The sequence below is a fragment of the Megalops cyprinoides genome, chromosome 20, assembly GCF_013368585.1.
Source record: "Megalops cyprinoides isolate fMegCyp1 chromosome 20, fMegCyp1.pri, whole genome shotgun sequence".
NCBI classification, from domain to species: Eukaryota; Metazoa; Chordata; class Actinopteri; order Elopiformes; family Megalopidae; genus Megalops; species Megalops cyprinoides.
Genome location: NC_050602.1, coordinates 7,243,799 through 7,267,345, shown reverse-complemented (window position 1 = coordinate 7,267,345; position 23,547 = coordinate 7,243,799). Strand labels below are relative to the sequence as shown.

General features: G+C 40.4%; 1 protein-coding gene across 1 annotated transcript; it reads right to left on the bottom strand.

The window, feature by feature from the left end:
• Nucleotides 1–4,929: 4,929 nt before the first annotated feature.
• Nucleotides 4,930–15,652, bottom strand: LOC118796053 (SLAM family member 5-like). The gene is made up of 5 exons (XM_036554884.1): nt 15,553–15,652; nt 14,985–15,329; nt 14,379–14,651; nt 13,727–13,839; nt 4,930–4,992 (listed from the first exon to the last, which is right to left on the bottom strand). Exons 1-5 carry the CDS (start codon nt 15,641–15,643, stop codon nt 4,930–4,932), a joined length of 885 nt encoding a protein of 294 aa, XP_036410777.1. The 5' UTR covers nt 15,644–15,652.
• Nucleotides 15,653–23,547: the final 7,895 nt, after the last annotated feature.

Sequence of the window (23,547 nt, the reverse complement as noted above, 5' to 3'; positions counted from 1 at the left end):
GACTCGTGTGCTGTGCTCTCTTCCTCGTTCTCGATTTGAAAAAGGCGCCGCCGGATGTCAAAACAAAGTCATAGCGAATGAAATTTTATGGCTGCACCCGGGATGGCCAATCAGATATCAGAGGCTCTGGCTCCGCCACTGCTAATGAGTCACTGGTTAGCTCAGAGCGTTTTCATTCAAACGAAAAAATGCGATTGGCTAGTTCTTGTGAACTAGTTAGTTTTCCCGAATGCAAACTTTTGAATTGTTCATAAAAACTTTTATTGTTTTGTTATCAAATTTTGTCGTTTCCTCATTCGTAGTGTTGACTAGTGTTTAGTGTCATTGCTTAGGTTAAAGCCTACAGCTGCAGCTAAGGCTTTCTTGACCAGGTTAGTCGCTAGTGTTACGACCACCTGGCTCTTGGTGGAGCAACGTGAAGGGGAGAACACACCAAAGTATGTTTAACTAAAGATCCAAGGCTCCTTTTATCTCCTCATTAGCCTTCATTTCACACCTGAGCAGCAACTCCTAATACAAATGAATGGCAAAAGTAACGTCATTTGTCCTAGGAAGAATGACGTTGTGGTTAGGAAGAATGTCATTAAATGTTAAAACGGCCACTTATACTTATGATATCTTAAATTTAGTTTTGACAAGTACAATCAAAGTTGTAGATCTTGAAATACAATTTATACTAGTAAGAATGTGAATATAAATGTAGTTGGAGACCTAAAGCCAACCAGAGCCTACAACAACTTTGTAGGAGAAATGCATAGATCATGGCAATACACGAGACATGTATGTACAACAGTACCCAACACTGCAACTGGGAATCATCTTAAATTGATTTTAATCCAGCTGTGGGTCGATGGTGTGTACACTTTGTGCCCGAATGTAACATTTTACAAGCAAAACGAACGATTAATACATACACATGTGATGCATTCTATCTATTTTCTATCTCTTTTATTGAATTCCAAAAGTGTTAATGAATACATTCGTGGAGTTTTAGCGTCAGCCTATCAAGTGCAAAAATTGTGCAGTGTAACTACACCTCTACAGGCAAATGCAAACAACTAAAGTGCCATTAAAATGTCTGATATCGTGATTAAACTATGATTTAATTATTGTGGCACGACTTTGTTAGAGTTTATAAACAATATTCTGCAATGTGGTTATGCACACTCCTTATGCATGCGAACACTTAATTTCAGGTTTTATCTGCCACGTACTGCAACAGTATTATGCAGCTTGGGAAGCCTCTCTCAGGTACGCATAAAAAGGTGGTGACCGGAAGAGGAGGCGGATGAGAAAAAAACATTGCGGCAATTGTGAACTTCACGGAGACGTTAGTGACTAGTTTGGGTGTTGTCTAGATAGGGAGATCAGTTAGTAGTAGTTAGTTTTTGTAAGGGGGCTTACGACGATTTTATTTGTTTGCAAAAGCAGCCTGTTTTGCTAGGAACCGGTATACAGTGCTTTGTTTTGGGGCCCACCATGACCAAAGCACTGGTTGTTTATGCAGTTTGTGTCACTGGGACCTGCAAGGCAGCATTTTGGGAGTCACCTGTTCACTGTCGGTTCTGTGAAGCCGGACATTGGAGTTTTGCCGCCCTGCCATTGTTTGTAATAAAACGAAACAAACTAAACGGAACAAACCACCACTGAGGCTCCCGTGGCTGTTGGAGTCCATAAGACAGACCTGGCCCATGGGGAGAGCCCCAGAATTGCTAAGCTCACCTGCACAGCCCTGGACTGGAAAGTCTGCCTCTAGCCACTTTTTGGGTTTTTTGGTTGTTACACACACATACTGCACAAATAGGTTCAGCTATAGCTACTCGTTGAACAGCCATTTTCATAATTTCATTTTGAGCCAGAGAAGGATTGTCGTAACAATTGTCACTTTGCTCTGAACACTTTTGTCAAGATAAACAAATTTCAGTAACATTGCTCGATGCTGCCTATCGTTGAAGCCACCAGTCTGAATCCTTCCAATCATTAGAGAGAACAAATTCGCATTGTTCACAAATGATACATTTTATTCCAGAAAATACAACGGTCACATTTATTCACATCTTAAGTACCATTTTTTTTAAGCCCCAACAAAACCAAATCTATACCAACATTCCTCTTTCTGTGGTCTTCGTTTTTAATGGTTCCAATGAGCCAAATTCCATCCCCTGTTGATAAAATGAATGTGGTGGTTTTGTGTTTTGTTCTTGTTACTCATTGATCAAAGGCCATCAGTTGAATAGGCCTAATATAGACCCTGATGTCAGGGCTCCGCCCCCTTAACTGTGGTGTTTTGTTCTTCCCTGTCCATGTGCTTTTTGTTTTCCTTGTGATCCAGCCCCGCCTGGTCTCCGCCCGCCTGATTGCCTAATCACCTTCACCTGCCTGCCTGCTCACCTGCACCCCATCTCCTCATCACCCCAGCCCTATATCTTCCCTGCGTGGCTCTGTTTTGTTGCTAGTTCGTTTCAGTGTTTCGGCCTGTCTCGTCCCTGTTGTAGGGTTTTTTTTCCCCTGTTTATTGCCGTTTCGCTTTTCCTGCCTGCATCCTGACCACGATTCTGCCTGCCGCCTGGACTCGATCGCTTGTTTAATTATCTGCCTGGTTCCTGACCCTGTCTGCTCCAATTCCTCGACTTTGGATTTGCCCCTGGACTGCTTCTGTTTTGAACCCTGCCTGTCTCTTGTGTCCCAGTCACCCCTGTGACACCTGAGGCCACTCTTGCATGTAGGAGGATGGTTCAGAAACGGCTTATAGTTAAATGACAAATCCTACTTGCCAGATCCATCATCTTTCATTTGAAATGCCTTGTTTATGCTGAATGAAGCTTGGGAGGGATGTTTGTAAATGGGGCATATGTTTTGGGCTGACACACCGTAATTTTACCTGATAAAACTGGACATCATGCAGTGGCATGTACACATTTAAGAGCCCTATGTAACCTCAGCTGGCATAGCCGTCCTGCTTTGTGTTCAAGGCCTCAGCCAGTGCTGGTGTAGATGACTGTGGATTGCTCTGGAACACTCTCTGGTTGTGCTGAAAGAAGTGAAATTTCCTCAGGCATATAATTTAGCTGTGTTTCTGCAGGAATAATACATATAGACTGCATTATTTTCAGTTATTAAATATGGTATTTAAAGAGTACTGATTAAAGCATCTTCAGATGTTTAAAATGTGTTTTTAATATTGACCACGAATACCCATGTTCCACTTGGTTCCATTGTTTCTCTTATTACAAAGGTGTACTGATGTTCCAGTAAAGAATGAGGCCAGTGTTAGAGCCCCCAGAAATAGTATCCAACTCCTATGAACTGAGTGGGGAGAAAAGGCAAAAAGTGTTTTTGTCTTTAACTTGTAATTATGAAATGAAGTGTTCCTTTAGCTTTTATGTATAATTATTGATCCAGAGGAATAATAGAAGGAATAATAAAAACAGTTAAGTTTAAAAGGCAAATGTAAGTACAGAGCCAAAAGTAGCAGGGCTGAAACTAAACCTACAAACTAAAACTAAATGTTTTTAATAATTAATACATTGTGCCATAGGTGGCTTGTGTTTTCCACATTGTTTTCCCCACATCTTTGAAGGATGTCAGATGGTCCCTATGCATTAAATGTTACCACTACAATTTAGACATATGAATTGTGTTGTGGCACTTTGATGTTTGTATTTAAGGACCACAACAACATAGACTGGGTCTCATGGGAACTTTGCAAAAATGGGCATGATAACAAACATCTCTGTACCCTCCTTTGACAGAAAGTCCACATCCATGGATACTATGAATGAAGGTTGATATCACATAGTATTCCAACATTTTATGACTTGTAATTTTTTTTTTGTACCGCAATCTCCTCCCCCCAGAGGGTACTAGACTTTACCTTATGTTGTTTTAGTGATGCACACTCCCAGACCTACAGGGTCTGCATACTGCAATCACCTGGCATTCCAAGACTGTATAATTTATCAACATCCACAGTTTACCAACATTCACAGTGTATCTCCCTTTCCCAGCAGGTATCTGACATCACTTTGTATTCTTTGGCTTGAGCACACTTCACACAAGCCCACAGGGTCACTGGTGGCTCTGCTCACAGGGTTCTGGGCCGTACACCTGTACATTACTGAGTCAGCATGAGGGATGGAGTTTGGCCTAGGTGCACACAGCTGTCATTACCACAAGGGAGCAGTATTTCCCAGCTGTAGGTCACTTCACTGCCCTGACTGTTGGAGCAGCTCAGACTGATGTTGTTCCCCAGACACTCAGCTGTGATGGTGGGAGTAGATACAGGCTCTGCAATGGAAATGATGTAAAAATTATCTAATACATTAAATGTATATAGTAAATATACAAAATATACAAACATAAATATGTGGCATATGTTTCATAACACAGTTCTCCAATTAGCAGTGCCATGGATTTATACATTAAAACACTGTTAACTGTATTAACATTCAATCATTCATCAACCTGGTGTGGGAATCTTTTGAGTAAAGTGTAAAATCAAACTATTTGATGCACTGGTAATAAAATGCCTTGTTCAACCTGACAACCAAATACAATATTTATTACTACAACTAACACAGTAAGAGCAATAGTACTGCAGTTCCAAATACCTCCAAACAAAGTAAGACCCTCCATCTGCATACTTACCAAAAACCTGCAGGTGAAAGTCTGAATCTTTTGGTGGCTTCAAGTCTCCTGAGTTGTACGCTATTTTAATCTGATAAAGGCCAGAATCTGACAGGTGTACTGTGTTCAACCATACTGAGCCATTATCAGCCATGCAGACTCTTTCCTCATACCGGCTGTGAAAATAAGACTGTTTTCTTTCAGAATGCCATGTTAATATAGAATTTGATTTAAAAATCAGTTCAACTGTAAAGCTGTGGTTCCCCTCAGGTGAGACAGGAAACAGGACGCTCTCCCCCACTGTCACATTGGTGATGGAACCAGCAGCTGCCACTGCCAGCCCCTCACTCCCCCCACACAGGAACCCTGGAACACACAGAGATGGGGGTTATACACACTGGAACACACAGAGATGGGGGTTATCCACACTGGAACACAGCACAGAGATGGGGGTTATACACACTGGAACACACAGAGATGGGGGTTATACACACTGGAACACAGCACAGAGATGGGGGTTATCCACACTGGAACACAGCACAGAGATGGGGGTTATACACACTGGAACACAGCACAGAGATGGGGGTTATACACACTGGAACAGCACAGAGATGGGGGTTATACACACTGGAACACAGCACAGAGATGGGGGTTACACACACTGGAGCACAGCACAGAGATGGGGGTTATACACACTGGAGCACAGCACAGAGATGGGGGTTATACACACTGGAACAGCACAGAGATGGGGGTTATACACACTGGAACACAGCACAGAGATGGGGGTTACACACACTGGAGCACAGCACAGAGATGGGGGTTATACACACTGGAACACAGCACAGAGATGGGGGTTATACACACTGGAACACAGCACAGAGATGGGGGTTATGCACACTGGAGCACAGCACAGAGATGGGGGTTATGCACACTGGAGCACAGCACAGAGATGGGGGATATTCATTCTTAAATTAAGTCATTTCACAACACATAATTGTAGCCATTTTATCAAAAATAAATGCAATATAGTGAAATAAATTTGTAAATATTTTAAAATTACCTATTAAATAAAGGAGTGCATTAACAGCAGATGCCCGTCTTGATATTTTCAGATGTTCACTTTGATTGTTCATTCTTTATAACAGAGAAAACATCCTGCAATAAAAGGGTCAGCTGCCAACTCACATTCATCTCTAATTATTCATCAGATTAATAAGAGTGTAGTAAATATTTCCCATGACACCAATGCTGTCTTCATACAGAAAAAATGTGATAAATACCTATAAATATTCAGTCTCTGAAATCCAACCCAGAAACAATATTTGTCACTAGACATTAAATGTACAATTTCCAATTATACATTTATATTTTACTTAGTTGTCATAAGTATTGTAGAATACACAATATTTTAATATCTTCAGAGATAAGGTGATTCATATATTCCGTTTAATTTGAAGACATATTTCTATTAAAATGACACCTACCATCACATATAAGGTCATTTCAATGAGTAACCACTCAGATATACCCTCATGACATACAGCCCAAAATTCATATGAACACCGTTAGAAATAGCCAAAATTTGAATCCAGAAACTACATATTCGTACTTAAAAAGACATTTGTACACGATCGCATGAGTTATTTAATTTTCCAGTTGTTCTAATGTTTGGTGGACATTCCAAATACCATACTACTTGTAAGTCGCAGTTATTTAATTCAAATACCTGGATATGAACATGTGAAAAAAGCGCAATGCTGAATTTGTATAGTGATAGTGAATTTTGAGAAAAAATTCTGACAGAAAGGGGTTAAGGCGTTCTGAAGTTTGGGAAAGATGAAATAGCAATTGTTGAACTGTTAATCCGGCATCTAGAAAGGTTAATTATTTGAAAAAAGAAGTCCGTGTAGCTTAAGTTGGATAAATTCTTGACTACAACATTGCTAAAAAACATAATTTACATTTACTACTACAAATAATGACATGCGATGTCATCGTGTCTGGGAATTAAGAACTTTTATCAACCATAATTTAAATTAACACTTGTATTGAAATTTATCTTTACATTTTTATAAAATCTAGCAGATGTTTTACCCAGAGTGATTCCTGAAGTTCCACAGTCAAGCAAAGTGTTTCTAACAACAGTGCCAACACAGAGTGACCACAAGTACAACGCAATATACTCGTATTATATTTTACATCTATAATGTAGGCTACTTTTGTTTCATATATTATTTAAATTTTAAAACACCAATAGTGTTGATTTGACTGTACATAAAAGAACTATTACCTTCACTCACCGGACAAATCACTGCGCCTGCAGCAATTTCAACTCCTCTCACTTTCCCGTCCCTTGATTTGTGAGTTGTTGGTACGCCAGGTGTATTCGCTTGATCCAAACATTAAACAAATGTTGGGTTACTAGTCCGCAGGGATTCCAGAAATACAGTAGGAGAGGTAGCTACATTGACTGGATATCCAGTGTATTCTATATTACCAGTGTAATCTAACCTAATCTAATAATGAAGCGATTGCCGTCACTTCCGTCACACGTACCTTGATAAATATACAGTAAACAAGATAAACAGACAAAGAACTTTGGCAAAAAGTTTACCCCTTCGACCGCGCTTTTCGTAGCAGAAGAGTGTAGGTTATTGCATGTAATGAGGTAATGCGTAAACAGAAGGAACACGCCTACCGTTACACGAACTCGTATCTCATATGACTGCTCAAGCGCAGAGCAGGTTTTTACAATAGACGAGGAAGACCCAAAGTCAAAAAGGATCGAAAGATGCCTTTTCACTGCCTGCTACCATATTACACAGTAGTGATGTGTCGGTCGCGAACGAGTCGGCTCTATGAGCCGGCTCCTTTACGTGAACGATGGGAGCCGGCTCCAGTCTGAGAGCCGATTTCTTTGTTTTTATTATTATTAATACAAGACAGAATAATAGGATGATCTTTTGCCACACTGCTCGGCCACAGGCACTCCACGCACTGACTGAATGTTAGAATCGTGACATACATTTGTGCACGAGGACGAGATGCATTGGGTGTAGTGTTTGTAGCGAAACGCTAATTTAAAACGTTCAATATAAATAAAACGTTCAATACACATGTGTAATCGTGTTTGATGATTTTACATTAATGTTTTTATACCAAACATAATGTAAAATAATGGTATTCTGGAAAGTCATATACGTGCACACATACCAATTATAAGTCAAAACATTTGGCTGAATTATAAAAGCCAGAAGTGGTACTAAATGGAGAGCCGTTTGGGAGCCGAAAGAGCCAGCTCTTATTGCTGAGCTGAGCCAAATGATCCGGCTCACTAAAAAGAGCAGTAATTCCCATCAGTAGTACATAGTTGTAGTCTCAGTGGCGGAGCCAGAGGTGTGTCCAGGGTGGCACTGGACACACCTGAAATCTGATTGGCCACCCCGGGTGCCACACTAAAATTTCATTCGCAATCACTGGCAGTTTGATGCTGATTGACATCTAATTTCACCCGTAAGCTGTGGAGCCGTGAGCTCTCTTTCTCGTCCTCGATTTGAAAAAGGCGCTGCCGGATGTCAAAATAAACACTTCTTACAAGAAGAGGTGAAATGAGATGTCAATCAGCATCAAACTGCCAGTGATAGCGAATGAAATTTTAGGGTGGCAGTCAGACCTGCGGCGAAAACAGAGTGACCCAATTTTTTCCAGTATGTGAGTACAGTACAGTGTGTGTGTGTGTGTGTGTGTGTGTGTGTGTGTGTGTGTGTGTGTGAGAGAGAGAGAGAGAGAGAGAGAGAGAGAGAAAGAAAGAAAGAAAGAATGAAATTGAGCTGCAGTTCTGAGGAGGAGACACTGGCTATTCATGGTATGTTAAAGAATTCTAGTGAAGTAACCCTAATGGACCACACCATCTGCCACATCGAAGAACTCCGGGTTAAGTGAATTATCACTTCTACCTCTAATCAGCAATCCTAGGATTCATTCATGCTCCTTAGATGCCAGGTTAGGGTGACACACTAATTTTCTGTAATGGTCTATGGACCCCCTGGACACCGATTTAGTCTTTTGAATAGGCTGCTGATGTGGGTGTGAAACGTAGTTTCGTTTCTATTTTAAATGTAATTATTTTGAAGTATCTCACTATAGATTAGTTGGTAGATAAAGGTATCAATGAAACGTTTAAATGTGTGTAGCTGAGGACATCACGTTAACCCAACCAGAACCTGAGAAAACGTGTTCGTACAAGTGCGCGGAACATTACAATTCGCGACGCATGCGTGCGAAACAGGAATGCTTAGCACGACAACACGAACACATTAAGTTAACAGTTAAGAAATTAATGTATTTATGATCCAATTTACGGCTGCGCGGACTGCAGTAATATTCTTAATTGCAAAGAAAGGCTGTAGAATAGCAGCAGCACTCAAGAAGAATAATGTCATAAGTAAAGGTGTAGGTTACATTGACATTAACCAAACGTCTTTTCGTCATGTAGGCTAGTCGAACGTAATTTTGCCTCCTCAAATGCTAATCACCCTTTAGAATACAAACACATACACACACACAGAGAATTCCCAAAATCATTCCATTGAGCTCATATAGGTGTAGATGAGATTTAAAGAGGGTTGATATATTTGTGCTTCAGCAGTTAAACAAATGTAAGACGAAATTATTGTTTAGTAAGACTGAGTAATATCTAATACAGTGTAGATGTATTTTATGTAATTGGCGATTTTCTACAGTTCTCGACGAGTGCTGTGGAATATAAATGAATAATGTCAGCTACGCGAAGTAGTTATACTAGGCCTACTTCTCTTACAACCCTATCTGTCACATGCTATTAATGTCGCCCTGTTTACTCTTGCAGTTTTCTCAGATGAACTCTCAGAATATACCTATGAGAGACTTCATGTTAATGGGAAATCTCAAAGCGATATAGATGGGATTTATTTTAGATATCCCAGAAAGAGATGCATGTATTTGATTCATGTGGTAAATCAGACGTACTGGAAAAGCACCAACGAAGAATTGAAATGAGCCATCAAAATGACGCCATCTGGTGGTGATATCGGGAAGCATATGGCCGTAAAGTATACCACGCAGCTCCCGCAGTCCAAACGGGCCCCACCCCCGCCTGTCAACAACTATTATGATAAAAATAATAATAAAAAAGTTTTTATTATTTAAAAAAAAATTACAGTTACATAGGGTGTAGACTGCGCTGGTCAGCGAGCGAGCGAGTTTCGAGCCTGGGTTCTTACTGCTCACTGCCAACCTGCTGTGGGGGCGCCTCATGTGTTTGCGTTACGGTGCTGGAGAAAAAGCAGCCGAAACCCTTACAACTCTCCCTTCAGACAAAAATGAAAAGAATGTCTCTTTAGGCACTCTTTTAATTGTTTACTATCAGCTAATGCTATTCTAAGCGAGTTTCAATCTGGTTTTTGAAAGCAACATAGTACTGTGGCTTTAAAAATGGCATCACACATGTTCTTGACAATAAACGGTTCCATGCTGAATTGTTTTTAGATTTATCCAGGGCCTCGATGCTGTTGACCATGGTGTTATGCTACAAAGGCTAATTAACATCAGTCTGTCTTCCAAAGCAGTGTGAGAATTATCTGTCTGAAATAAGACAATGTGTCCAATCTGATGATCTAAAATGTGAATTTTTCGATGAGCATAATGGTGTTCCCCAGGGTTCTAAATTAGGCCTGATTCTGTTTACTATATATAAACAATGTGGATCTAAGGGTGGATCTAATACCAATGCACAGGTTTATGGAGATAATATTAGTACACGTTTGCGTCCTTGCTACACAATGCTATGGGAGAATTACAGAAGGCTCTTAATGTTGTTCACAGTGACCCTTTTTGATGAAACTTGTTTGTAATACTGACAAAACCAAACTGATGATGTTCTCATAATCTAAGAAGGTGCTAATTACAATCAGCGTATAGTTACACAGAAAAAGAAATATTCTGATATGAAAACATACAAACACTTTGGCTTCCTCCTTGAGTACAGCCCCTCTTTCAAACATCATATAGAATATTTTAACTTTATTATTTTAATTATTATTAACATTATTATTTTAACTATGATTTGAATTAGGTTTCTTCTACATAAATAAATCTTGTTTGTCATTTCAGCCCAGAAGGCAATTTGTTTTTATTGTTTATGAAGAATATATACTAATGGTTGGGCATAATATTGGTTCTTGCCTAAGCATGCTTGATACAGGTTACCATGCAGCACTGAGGTCTGATTCCACCTATCACTTTCATCATTGTTTTTTGTATCTGGGTTATTTTGCCTAAACAGCTTTCCCAAAAAAGATCATTGATCCATCCTCCCCCATTGTATCTTTGTTCTCTTTTGGTGTGGCAATCACCCAATACCCAGACCCCAGGGTTTGGTTTTGGTCAGCATTGCATGAACCTGTACTGAGTGAGAAATCACTTAGCTATTTTGCACCTTGGTCGGTGAAGTAACCACAATACAAAATTCATCTTAACTGTTTAACGCCCCTGGATGGCTTTAAACTTTTAGGAAGATTTGATTACTGATTGGGCTTGCCGCTAGCCTTTTTTCCTATTCAGAATTTATTTTTGTCTTTATTAGTCTGATATATTGATTGGCTGCTGTTATACTCTAAGTCTTTTACTGCTAAATGTTACAGCTGAATCTCAGTAGCATTGCAGAGAGCAAATTCACATTTTACAAATAATACAATTTTATTTCATGAGGGTCACATTTATTCACATCTTTTAAGTAATCTATTATTTAAAACCCAATAAAAATGTATCTACACCAACATTCTGCTTTTTGGAAGTTCAATGGAAACTTTTGCATGTATGCAAAGGCGTCAGGATGAGTTTGGCTTTCCTGGGATATCAAAATTCGTAAAACAGACAGAAAAATGTATTATTAGAATGTATTTTCAATGTTAAGGTCACAAAGATCCCTAAAGACTGCAGGGAAATGGTCACCACAAGCTGGAAATGAAATAAATATAAAAGTTAAATCACTTTCCACTGTTGTATCCATTTTGAAGAAAATTTAATTCCACTAGTACACTGGCAACCCACTAAGATGATTCAACTGGAGGCACATGTTACTGCAAAGGCAACACCTGAAAATGAAAACAAACTGGAATCTTGACTATATAAAGTTTTAAAAAGTAACAAAAGTCACTGAGATGAATTTGGTGATAATGTTACTATGAAAAGCAGGGTTGTAAGGAAGTTGCCTCTACTGAAGGAAAATCCCCAGAAGGGAATGTCTGCATGGCAGGGGATCTGTTATGTTTTGCAGCTGTGGATGTTGGAGCTCTTGCTAGCATAGAGAGATTCATGAACTCTGACACATACCGGCAGGACATTTTGGCCAAAATCCTGTTTCTGCCAGGAAGTTTAAGCTTGGATAAGAATAGCCATCATAAAACAGAGGAAGATTTACCAAATTCTAACAGCAGTGGTGTGAATAAATGTCACACTTATGTTTTCTGGAGGAGAATTCATGATTTGTGAATAATATGAATAAAATTGTTATTGTATCCCATAGTAAATTCAGCAGGTAAGACTGCATCTGAAATTATTCACATCGTGCAATGACCAGGTAGACATAGATGAAAATGATTGAAACATTCATATAAATTTCATTTTGAGTAAAGGCATTACACATACATTTTTAGTAGATTGGTTTTGATTATCCTTTTTTCTTTAGCTTTAATTTCTTTATTGCATACAGGTACAGTAACATGCAAGTACAGGACATGCAAAACCCTGAGCTATTAGCATGCTGTGACTGTATTTCTTCAGAGGTTATTATGGTTCTTGATACAGGTATTTAATTCTAGTATTGTGAGTCAGCAGCACTAAGCACTTGGCCACCAGCTGTGGCCAAGTGAGCTGCATGGAAATATGTATAAAACACAGATCCTTTCTTATATTTCATTGAGGATGTCTTCAGCCTGCTTTGTGTCTCTCATTAGAAAATAGCATTGTTTAAATTCCCTACATGTCAGCCTTGTGAAATGGCACTCACGATGCCAATATTAAACAATACTCATTGAGTTATTGAAGAGGGCCAGTCCATTAGATTTAAGGGGATGGCAGCTTATTTTTGTAAGCTTACTGGGAAGGCTTACAAAAAAAAAACACAGTCTGTTTTCCACCACAGGCTTCTGGGTTTGTCACAAGAGTACAGAGACGTGCAGGGGAGATGCGCTGCCCAACTATCGCTGGGGAAACAAACGTGGCGTCCAGGTTCATCACTGAAGGTTCACCTTTTCTGGCTTTCCTTGCCAGGCACACATCATTGACATGGGGGGGATGTCAAAGAGATCTGGTCTTCTCCACATCCGTAATAGCCATCTTCACTAACAGCCTCCAACTTCGTGTAAGGGAAAGTACTACCTATTTCCCACAACTAGGTCTTCTGGCATCCTTGCCAGGTGGAAATGTCAACACAGGGGAATGCCGAAGAGACATACTCAGTGATCGAGGAGCCGAATAAAAAATTTGGTGCATCTGTTTTTGGGGAGTGAACAAAGAAATACTTTTTCATGTCTTCACTGAATACACGGTTTCAAAAGAGATTTCTGAAACTGCCTGAATGTGGAAAAAGAAATTCTTTTGTAGCCCTTTCCAGCCTTATGAGCCTCAACAGCTCTTCTTCTGAGGTCCTCTGAAATCTCTTTTGATAAGGGCCACATTTCATTTCAACAGATCTTTGTTGTGAAAAGCAGGCTCACTTGGTACCCAAGGTTTTGGGGTTTGTTGTGGGTTTTGTTAATTCCAACTCATTGAATCAACACCTGACTCCAATTAGCCCCTTGCAAAAGTATATGAACCTCCTAGAGGTTTATATACTTTTTCTAGCCTATATTGTGATTATTTATACCATGTGTTCAGTGAAGAAATGTTAAGTAAAGTTGTTTATGTGTTGTTTAATCAGATTGTCTTTATCTATTATTTTGATCAGACCACACTTTAAGAACAATTAATGCAGGAATGCAGGTAATTCGAAAGGGTTCACAAACTTTTTCTTACAGTTATCCTATGTGTGTCAGGTGCAATAAGGATTGATAATAATTACCTTGATTTGTTTAACTTTTACATCTCTTTTTTTCTTCTTGTAGAGACACATAACTGCTCCAGTGAGGAATAAGGTGAACAATATTCCACACAGGGCTGGAATCCATCTGTCCACTAAGAAAAAAATCAGAGCAAGGTGAACTAGAGATTCATTTATAAACCATTTATAAACCTTCCAGTTAGCTTTTAGATTATTTTAATACATATAAAATTATTTTTAAAATATATATTTTTGTCACAACTGAGTGTTACCGAACTTTTTCAATGTTCAAGAGATAATTTCTTTATTAAATCTTCATATATACTGGTGTTGCAAACTGCAGCATCGAAACTTGTTTGGTGAGAAGAGGAAGCTAAATATATATCACTATTTGCATCATTTAGTTAAAGGCTTCTTTCAGAGTAAGACCACAGTTGTCTCTTCTCCTCATCTTCATGCTATCTGTTTCTTTTTCATTAATTCTGATATTGGAATCACAAGCTGACCCAGACCTCAGTTAAACTACAAATATCAACCCATCAAGTCCAATATTTCCCACCCCAGGCTGAAACACAGACATCTTTTCTGGTGATGCAGACTTAAACTTGTAATTGTTGCAGACTGCAATTGTCTGGTATTCTAGCAGTTTCAGTATGCTCTCCTGCCACTTCACCTTTTGCTCCTTGGGTGGAGCACCCTCGCAGGGCCATAGGGTCACTGGAGGCTCTGCTCACAGGGTTTTGGGCCGTACACCTGTATGTTACAGACTCAGCTTGAGGGAAGGAGTCCATCTCTATTGTCTGGCCAAAATGAATACAGCTCTCACTGCTACAGGGGGGCAGTGTTTCCCAGCTGTAAGTCACTTCACTGCCCTGACTGCTGGAGCAGCTGAGACTGATGTTGTTCCCCAGACACTCAACTGTGATGGTGGGACTAGATACAGGCTCTGCATTGGAAATGGAGGAAAAATGCATGTAAAACATTACATATACAGTAAGTACAGTACAAAAATACACTTCAACGTGTACAAAGGTAATACGTAGCAAGTGTTTCAAGATAGTTATCTATCTGATACTGCCAAAGATTTATACATTAAAACCACTTATATACACATGAACACTGTTAATCTTTAATCTTTAAAAAATTTAAGGTCACATTCCTTCAAACTGGTAATAAAATTCTGTGTTTTCTCTGACAACTGAATACAATATTTTACACTTATGTGCATTGTAGCTAAAAGTACCAACAAACAGAAGACCAGCCTTTTGGTTATACTCACCAAAAACCTGCAGGTGAAAATCTGAGTATGTTGGTGGCCTAAAATCTCCTGAGCTGTACTGTATTTTAATCTGATAAAGACCAGAATCTGACAGCTGTACTGTGTTCAGATATATTGGGCCAGCATCATGGATGCTGATTCTGTCCTTGTATTGGTTGTGAAAATAAGAGTCGTTTGTTTCAGAATACCATGTAACTATAGGACTGGATCTAAAATTCAAGTTGACTTTGTAGCTGTTCTCCCCCTCAGGTGAGACAGGGAACAGGACGCTCTCCCCCACTGTCACATTGGTGATGGAACCAGCAACTGCCACTGCCAGCTCCTCACTCCCCCCACACAGGAACCCTGGAACACACAGAGATGGGGGTTATACACACTGGAACACAGCACAGAGATGGGGGTTATACACACTGGAACACACGGAGATGGGGGTTATACACACTGGAACACAGCACAGAGATGGGGGTTATACACACTTCCAACTTAAGAGTTGGAAATGTTACATTGCCTATCTGTAGCAATTTGATCCAAAATAAATGCAGATTAATTTTAGTATTTTGAAATTTACCCATTAAATGAAAGAGTGCATTTACAGCAAAGACCTGTCTTGAGATGTTTGCGTTGTTTCCATTGTTCATTCTGTATTTTGGAGAAAACATCCTGCAAGAGAAAAACAGTCAGCTACCACCCCAACCCATAATTAACCTCCATTCATCAATTTCAGATTCAGGGACATTTCTAGCTATTGAAAAGATCTGGGGTTAAGTCAAGTTTGCCTGGGGCTTGTTTTTTTTTTTTTTTTTTTTGAAGGGAGATCGGCATCGGTAGGTTGGGGAGGTTATATCAACCTTTATAATAAATATTATCACACCTTTGGACGCTGCAAGTCAAGTTCCAGTCTGTCTGTTGTTTTCTTATAAACACCTTTTTCAGGGCGAAAATATGCAGGGCTAGGCTTAAAATATTTGGGGCTATAGATTCGAATGATTGGACCTAACGACGTCACTGTTCAGATTCATAGGGCCGCAGAGGAAATATTGAATATGTAATATCAGTGCCTCCTTATTACAGCCATGCCTCCTTAGAGATTCCATTATGAATAAATATTAAAACTGTGAAATTCACAGTGTGGCCAAATATGACCCAAATTATATATTTCATCTCTTCTATACTATACATCTCTTGTATACTAACATTTTCTGTTACAATTGCATCTGCCACCCTACTCTCACAAATATTTCAATGACTGCCCTGTAACTAAAGCGTTTGTGGGACCATTTGTAAAGCATTGGTAATAAATCGAATTGCTACACAGCTATACCCTCATACTGACATACAGTCCAGACTTGACATGATTATTGTTGTGCAAAGGAATGGCTAACATTTCAATCCAGAAACTACATAGAATTTTTAATAAAATTCTGAAAGTTATCCCAAAATATTGTGACATATTGACACTGAATAAACATGTGAATCAGTCTCTGGTTCACAGTCACACAAAAATAGGACTTATATAAATCATTTTCACATCAGGTTACAGCAAAGCTGTTTGCAAGGTAGGATTTGCAAGCCATCTTCCAGTTTTTTTTCCAGTCTGAGTAGGAGCAGCATTCCAGTATAGTTTGACAAGAGAAGAAACGTCATGACAGTCTTTCCTAGTAAATTTGTTATTACACTGACTGTCACTGTTTATTAATTTTTTCATACAAATACTTCTTTAAGCCATAGCCATTTCCTTAAAAAAAACAAAGTTTTATTTTTGTATTTCCCATCTCCCAGGGAGACAGCCTGGATACAGTACAGCCAGGAAATGGGGTGCGGACAGGGATTTTAGTTAGTTTAGGAAACTGTGGCAAAATACGACCTAAGAATTTTACTTTACCTGGTAGAATATTGTTAAGATGATTTTTAAAAAATTCATTTTGCCTTTTACTTCACTACAGGTAAACATATTTGCCAACACTCCCATGTTAGTCAGATGCTCTCTTTTTTCATCCTTAATCGTTATTTTTAAATTGTGGTTAACTAAAAGACATTTTAAACATGGACATGGACAAGGTACGCATGCAGTAAACTGTATCTTAAGATTGAGGAGACTGTCTTTGGCAGGGCCGTAAAACATCAAATGAGCTCAAGTGGACAGTCTTGACTCAGTGATAATACATCTGATAACACATCTAAAACTTAAATGTCAGTTAAGACTACTAGACAGTGTATATAAAGTGCATGGACATCCATAGTTTACACAAATCACTCGCTCCCCTCAGAGCCACTGGAAGCTGTCCCTGGAGAGCAGAAAACAATGGAGCAACATGACTAGCAGCAAAATAGAGAGCAATGCTCCTGCACCACCAAAATAACTAAAAAAATCCCAAAACTGACCAGGACACGGACTCAAATTTTTAAAAATGTACCGTAAATGGTTCTTTAAGGGGACGTGAAGAGCAACACACTTGATTCTGAATACTGAACTGCTGTTCAGGCATTGATGACCAAGAGGATCTAGGCTGCTAAAGCAGTGTGGTGACCATGGTATCCCCCCTAAGTTTGCCTCTCTGTCTCAAGTCAACCACACCTCGTTGTGGTTAAGAATGGTAACTCCCCCAGGAGCGGGATGCTGACAAGGCTCTGGCTCAGAAGAATTGGGTCTCTATTAGTTCACTGGTGCAGGCCCACTGGTGAGTGGAACATGCCCTGGCCTGTAATAACCTCAATCTCCACCTATGGGGCCCATCTAGTATGGGTTAAAATAGTAAAACTTCAGGCAGCCTGTTGCAGCCTCCTATCTGAGCTACCCTGGATCAGATGACACGTTCATCAGGCGATGGTTGAGGAGCACTGCTCCAGTGAAAAGAGCACTGCACCCTGCAGATGGCCTGGCTCGCCTTGCAGTGTATCTGGCCTTGTAAATCAATGATGGAATGACCAAAGTATAACACTAGGATTAAAGTCCCTAATAATGATGTGTCTACTGATGCCAGCTCTGTTCCAAGAGTCTCTGAGGACTTGCCCTCAAAGCCGCAAGGACGGGGCAAGTCTGATTCTGGAAGAAGGTTGACATGAAGATTCTTGAGCTGTAAGGAACATGTTATTATGTCTACAATGAATCTCCAGACATTGATAAAGTTTGACTGGCAACCATTACTACAAACAGGCTACAACACAGAGCAACAGGTTACGGAAATTGTAGAGGCGTACAGATGACTTTTTCAGCTTTTACAACAGCCTATGCCAAAGATAAAAAGATTCCATAGGCCTACATTAAACATTGCACGCAGGGAACATTTCTAAGGTGACTGTTATTGGCGTAACAGAACAAACACATATTGTTGATCATGTTGTCATTTAATAGTCTTTCCGGATTAGCACTTCCAAGTATAAATTATATGTTAGAGAACTAAAACAAATGCATAGTTTTTCATTCATTTATTGTTGCTGAATTACAGTTTTGTGTATTTCAGGGCTGTGCCCGCAGTCATATCATGTCTACAGCCGTGTAAAATATATCTATCTTTTGGCATTTTATTTGATACTAATGTAATGCTGATTTGCTGACCTATGAAAGCATGTTAGACAAAACTGAGTAATTAGGGAAATTTTTCATTCCTATCATTGTTAAATAAGAAAATGTAGCTATAGCCAACTACAGTGGAATCCTTGTTTTACGGAAGTTAGTTATTCACAAAGCCAAGTGTAATAAAATTCACCCTGTTTCGTTTGGCAGGGAACTGTCCCTTTATTTCACTGAATTGTACTGAACTGAATCGCTGGTATGCGACATCTCGTTGTCGACGATAGGGGGCAGGAATCTTGCTTTTACCGATCGGTCTGACGTCAGTTCCTGATTGATCGCCTGACTCACTCCGCTGTGGGCGACCCAGGCACCACCCTGTTTCCTAGCGTCACAGATCGTACGGAAACTGCAGGTATTACGCTCGATTCACATTACAACGACATTTATTGTCTTTAGTCTCGCCAGCTCGGGGTTGGAGGGAAATTCCAATCTTCCTATCAGATGTGGTGTCGCGTGTCTTACCATTACATTCCTTTCTGTTCGTGAGTTGGAGGCTGTGTTTTGATTTTCTGTCGTGATTCTGAAAACGTCGCCATGGTAGGTCAGTGCTGCTGCATCAAGAACTGCCATAGTAGGTCACACCATCGTTCAGGAAGAAAACTGTACAATGGAATACGTTTTTCGCCTTTCCTACGTGGGAAAAAACACGAAGGGAAGCAGGTTGAGGAGGTGACGAGAAGACGCCGGATAACGTGGAATCCTGCTGCAGTAAGACGGAGGTCCAAGATTATAGCAATTCTTTTTTATTAATAATGCGACTGATCAAACCCACTGCCTATGACTCAATAAAACAATCACGTTGCTGAATGTTTTTGAAAGTTTTGTATCTTGTTTGGTTTAATAATTGGGCCAAAAAGAGGAGTGCCACTTTACCTTTGCGAGTATGTGCTCTCGCAGTTTGCCGGCTTGTGAATTAGCAGATCTTGCACCCAGCCACTGCAAAACTGTAAAACTGTTCATGAGCTTCTAGGGATTTATAACTTTTAAACTCACGCAGAGTGTATGCACTCAGTCGAAAAACGAGATAATTTACAATGTTACAATGTTAATAAATTTTATTATTTTGCGTCTTGAAGACCTACGTTCCGAGTGCTCCAATTCCCTAAATTGTGCGAGAACACTCAGGTTTAATACTGGCTTCACCACTGCTGTGAAATAAATGTATTATTTGATTTTGAAACAGTAGTCTTGTGTTATTTAGTCTTTCAGAGGCTATTGCATGGTTAAATCAATTTCACTAAACCTACCACCAGACCAATTTTAGGTGGTGACCTGGAAATCTGCCCCAAATATTCCTACTTCATATTATGGCCATGACGCGCAAACACATGGAAAAGGTAGTAGGGAACTGTTCGCATCTAATCGCCACTATATTGCCACCCGCTGGATGAAAAAAATGCAGAAATGCGTATAGCAGAATGATAACCTACCGTTTTTCTATATAAAAAAAGATTTGCCCCCCCCTCGCCATTTTAACTGCCCCCTCAGTCACTTCATCCTGGCGCCAGGCCTGCTTCAATCTCATCACTTCTCCATTTCAGTATTATCCTTAGTTTAAGCACTACTTTAAATTGTCAGTTTTTTTTCCCACATTTCCATTCAACATTTGAACAATCCAAATAGACAAAGCGCATGTAGCACATTTACAGAGAATTAAATACAGCCAACGTATAGTACAACGTACAATCACCCGTCAAGGTAAATTCAAACTTTATCAACCATAGGCCAATTTTATACAAAAGAATCCCCAGAAGGCGCTATAAATTTGACAGAAGGAAAGATTAATGTACTTACTGCTCTTCCACCGACTGCAACTCTTCCCCTGATTGATTTACATACAGTTTATATGTGTGCATGGGACTACCCCACGTAAATTTTTCCAGAAGCCCCACGCTGGGGATGGGGGTTTTATTTCTAGACCTCAGTTACCATAAATTGTTTTTTGTTTTTTTTTTCCAGAAATTCAAAACGTAAAAAATTCAAGAAGTTTATTTTAACCAAATGTAATCCAGTAGTATACACGTACTTTTTATTTACCGATTCAATGAAACCATACTGTTCAACAGGTTATAAACATGACTAGTCAGGAGTGACACTATGCCCAAATAGTTCGCCCTCCTAGGGATCCGCCCGCCACAAGAACGCCAGGACAAGGTGAGTAGGATAGCAACTCTATTCTTTAAAAAAAAAAAAAAAAAAAAAAAAAAAAAGGAATCCCCACACACACACACACACACACACACACACACACACACTTAGCCTCACTGCAAACACCCCGTGATCTGGCGTCCCCGCCCACCTGGACACCGGGAGAGAGAGGACTGCTCAATTTCACCACCGGGGGGAGTGCTGCCGCTGCGGGGGAGGCTCCTCACACGCACGCACACCACACAAGACGTACAAAACGAAACGAAAATATAAGTGGGGACGTAGCTCAGCCCGCGCCACACTGCCGGGCTTCGCCTACGTCCCAAAAAAAATTAAACTCCAGACAAGGCCCCCGCGTCACTCCTGCAGGGGCTGGCGGCTCCGGCGGCGACCCACGTCTTCTCCCCGGTAGTAACTCCGCCGGCTCCGCGGGATCACACTGCGGGGGACACAGAGCAGCAGCCGGTCAGTCCTCCCTCTCCACCCCGTGCTGTTGACCCACGCACTCTCTTGAGGTTCCGCGGTGCCACCTCCCTTCCAGCTAGGGGATCCACCTCCCCAGCACGCACTTCCACGGGGTGGGGGCTCCCTTCGACCCCGGCTGCGTCCGGAACCAAGCGATGTTTTCCCCGCTCCCGCAGGGATTCGCCGCTAGAGCCCCTTCGGTCGCCGCTCTTCTGAGGCCGCCTAAGACACACAAACACACTCGCACATCCAGCACACCAAAGCAAAAAACCGAAAGAAAAATTAAACAAAGCAAACTCAAAACCCGCTCTGGGTCGCGACTCCCAGAGCTCAAAGAAAAAAACAGCAAACCAAAATAGCAAACCCTAAACTCAGCCGTGCCGGCACGTTCAAAAGAAGAAAAAAAAAAAAAATCAAAAAACCTGGCTCCACGCTAAAACCCCGTGTGGCAACCTCCGTCAGCGTCTCTGGCGTGCTACTCCCACTCACCTGCCTAAATAGTCCCGGCGAAATCGCTTACAAACAGGTGCGGAGCACACACCAGGCAGCGAACACCATCAATTGCCAATTATTCAATCCCGAGCCCCCTCGCTCTCCCAGGGAGTGCAGCGCGATCATGTCAGGAGGAACTCCTGACACTAATTTCACAAGAAACATGAATAATGCAGGTCACAACATAAAAGCAAATCGAAGGCAAAAGGAATACTATTCGAAGTCATTTCGTTCGCTGCGGGCGCCCGAAAGAAACAGAATCCATTGTTGGCTATAAACGTAACTGTTTCCACGTAGCTGCTGTATGAATTCATAACCAGTCTCTGTGCGTTGTAAATTTCTGCTGCGGCTCGCATGCGTGTATTTCTCCACACCGCCAGCGTTGCTGCTGCAGCGCTGCTACTGCCAGCCCTATCTTTCTTTATTGAGTTTGCCTTTGATAATGGCCATCAATAACAGAATGTTTGTTTGATTTAATTTCATTAGAAATTTCATTTATATTTAGTTTAGACAGAATTTGAACCAGATACAGGAAGTATTGAGTTTATATTATATATGTGTGTGCTCCACTGGAGGGAATGCAGCCTTTGGGTGGTCCACTGGAGGGAATGTGGCCTTTGGGTGGTCACATAAAGAGTAGGATGTCTCAATGGTTCAGTGGAGGCTGTGTGCCCTTTCTGGTGTCCACTGGATAAAGCACAGCCTCTGGGTGGACCAGTGGAGTGAGTGGAACCTGTAGGTGAAATGGAGTGAGAGGCAGTAGACATACATCTGGGAGAGGAGAAAGTTGTCCTGGCCTGCTTCACTATTTTATTTGCTGTGGAGACTGTCTTGCAACTTCAAGTTTTTTGTTCTTTTGTACATCTTCCTTCTCTTTCTTTCCCTCCAAGTGTCACTGGCACACTGTAAAAAATTACTGTAGATTTTACAGTAATTTACTGGCAATTGTATTTGTCAGTAATACTGTGAATACACAGCATGGTACTGTAATCCATTTACAATTTTGCTGTAAAAAAAACAAAAATATTGTATATCTGTAATTTATACTGGCTGTAAATGGCCAAGATCTTTTGCTTTACATGTATAACATTTTCGGTAACTTTAATAATCACTGCATTAGTGTTGACTTTTTCATCCACCATTGGAAACAACAGTCTGAAATACCGTAAGGTTATTTATATATTTATTTTATTGTACAAAGGGGCATACCTATACCCAATGTTGTCAATGTTAACTGAATGACAATAAGCAGAGAAAGAAAGACCATTACAATTGATTTCAAATGATAAGGAATGTGTCACCATTTATACTATGTGATAACTGGCTGCAATATGGTAAAAAGAGAAGTGTGTGACATTATCACGCCTGTATCACATGAGGGGTACTGCTATCCACCAGCATGTTTATGAACTAATCAAAATCACTGGGATCTAGTCTTAGTTAGCAGCAGTAGGAGAACACATGCACTTGTATTTGCATGTATGTATGTGTGCATATGTTCACCTACTACTGCTAACACACACACGCTCATGCCGTAATACACATTCAAGCACTCCAATACTCACAACAGTGTTGTGCAAATTCACACTTCACAAGAGCTAGCTCAAAGTTCAGTTCAGATCTGATGAGTTGCACTAATAAAAACGTCTCAAGTATGGAATAACGCCGTCCGTGTTTATTCATCAAGCAGTAACTTTAACACATCCAAGGATTCTGAATCTCACGCAAACCTGAACGAGCTCAAGTTCACGTTCTTTAGTTACAAACGGATACATTCAAGTTCACCATTCACCAAAAAAATGAGCACGTTCAGTGAACGCGCTCTTTTAACATGTTCATGCACAACACTAACTCACACTCACACACAACTGTACATCCTCACAC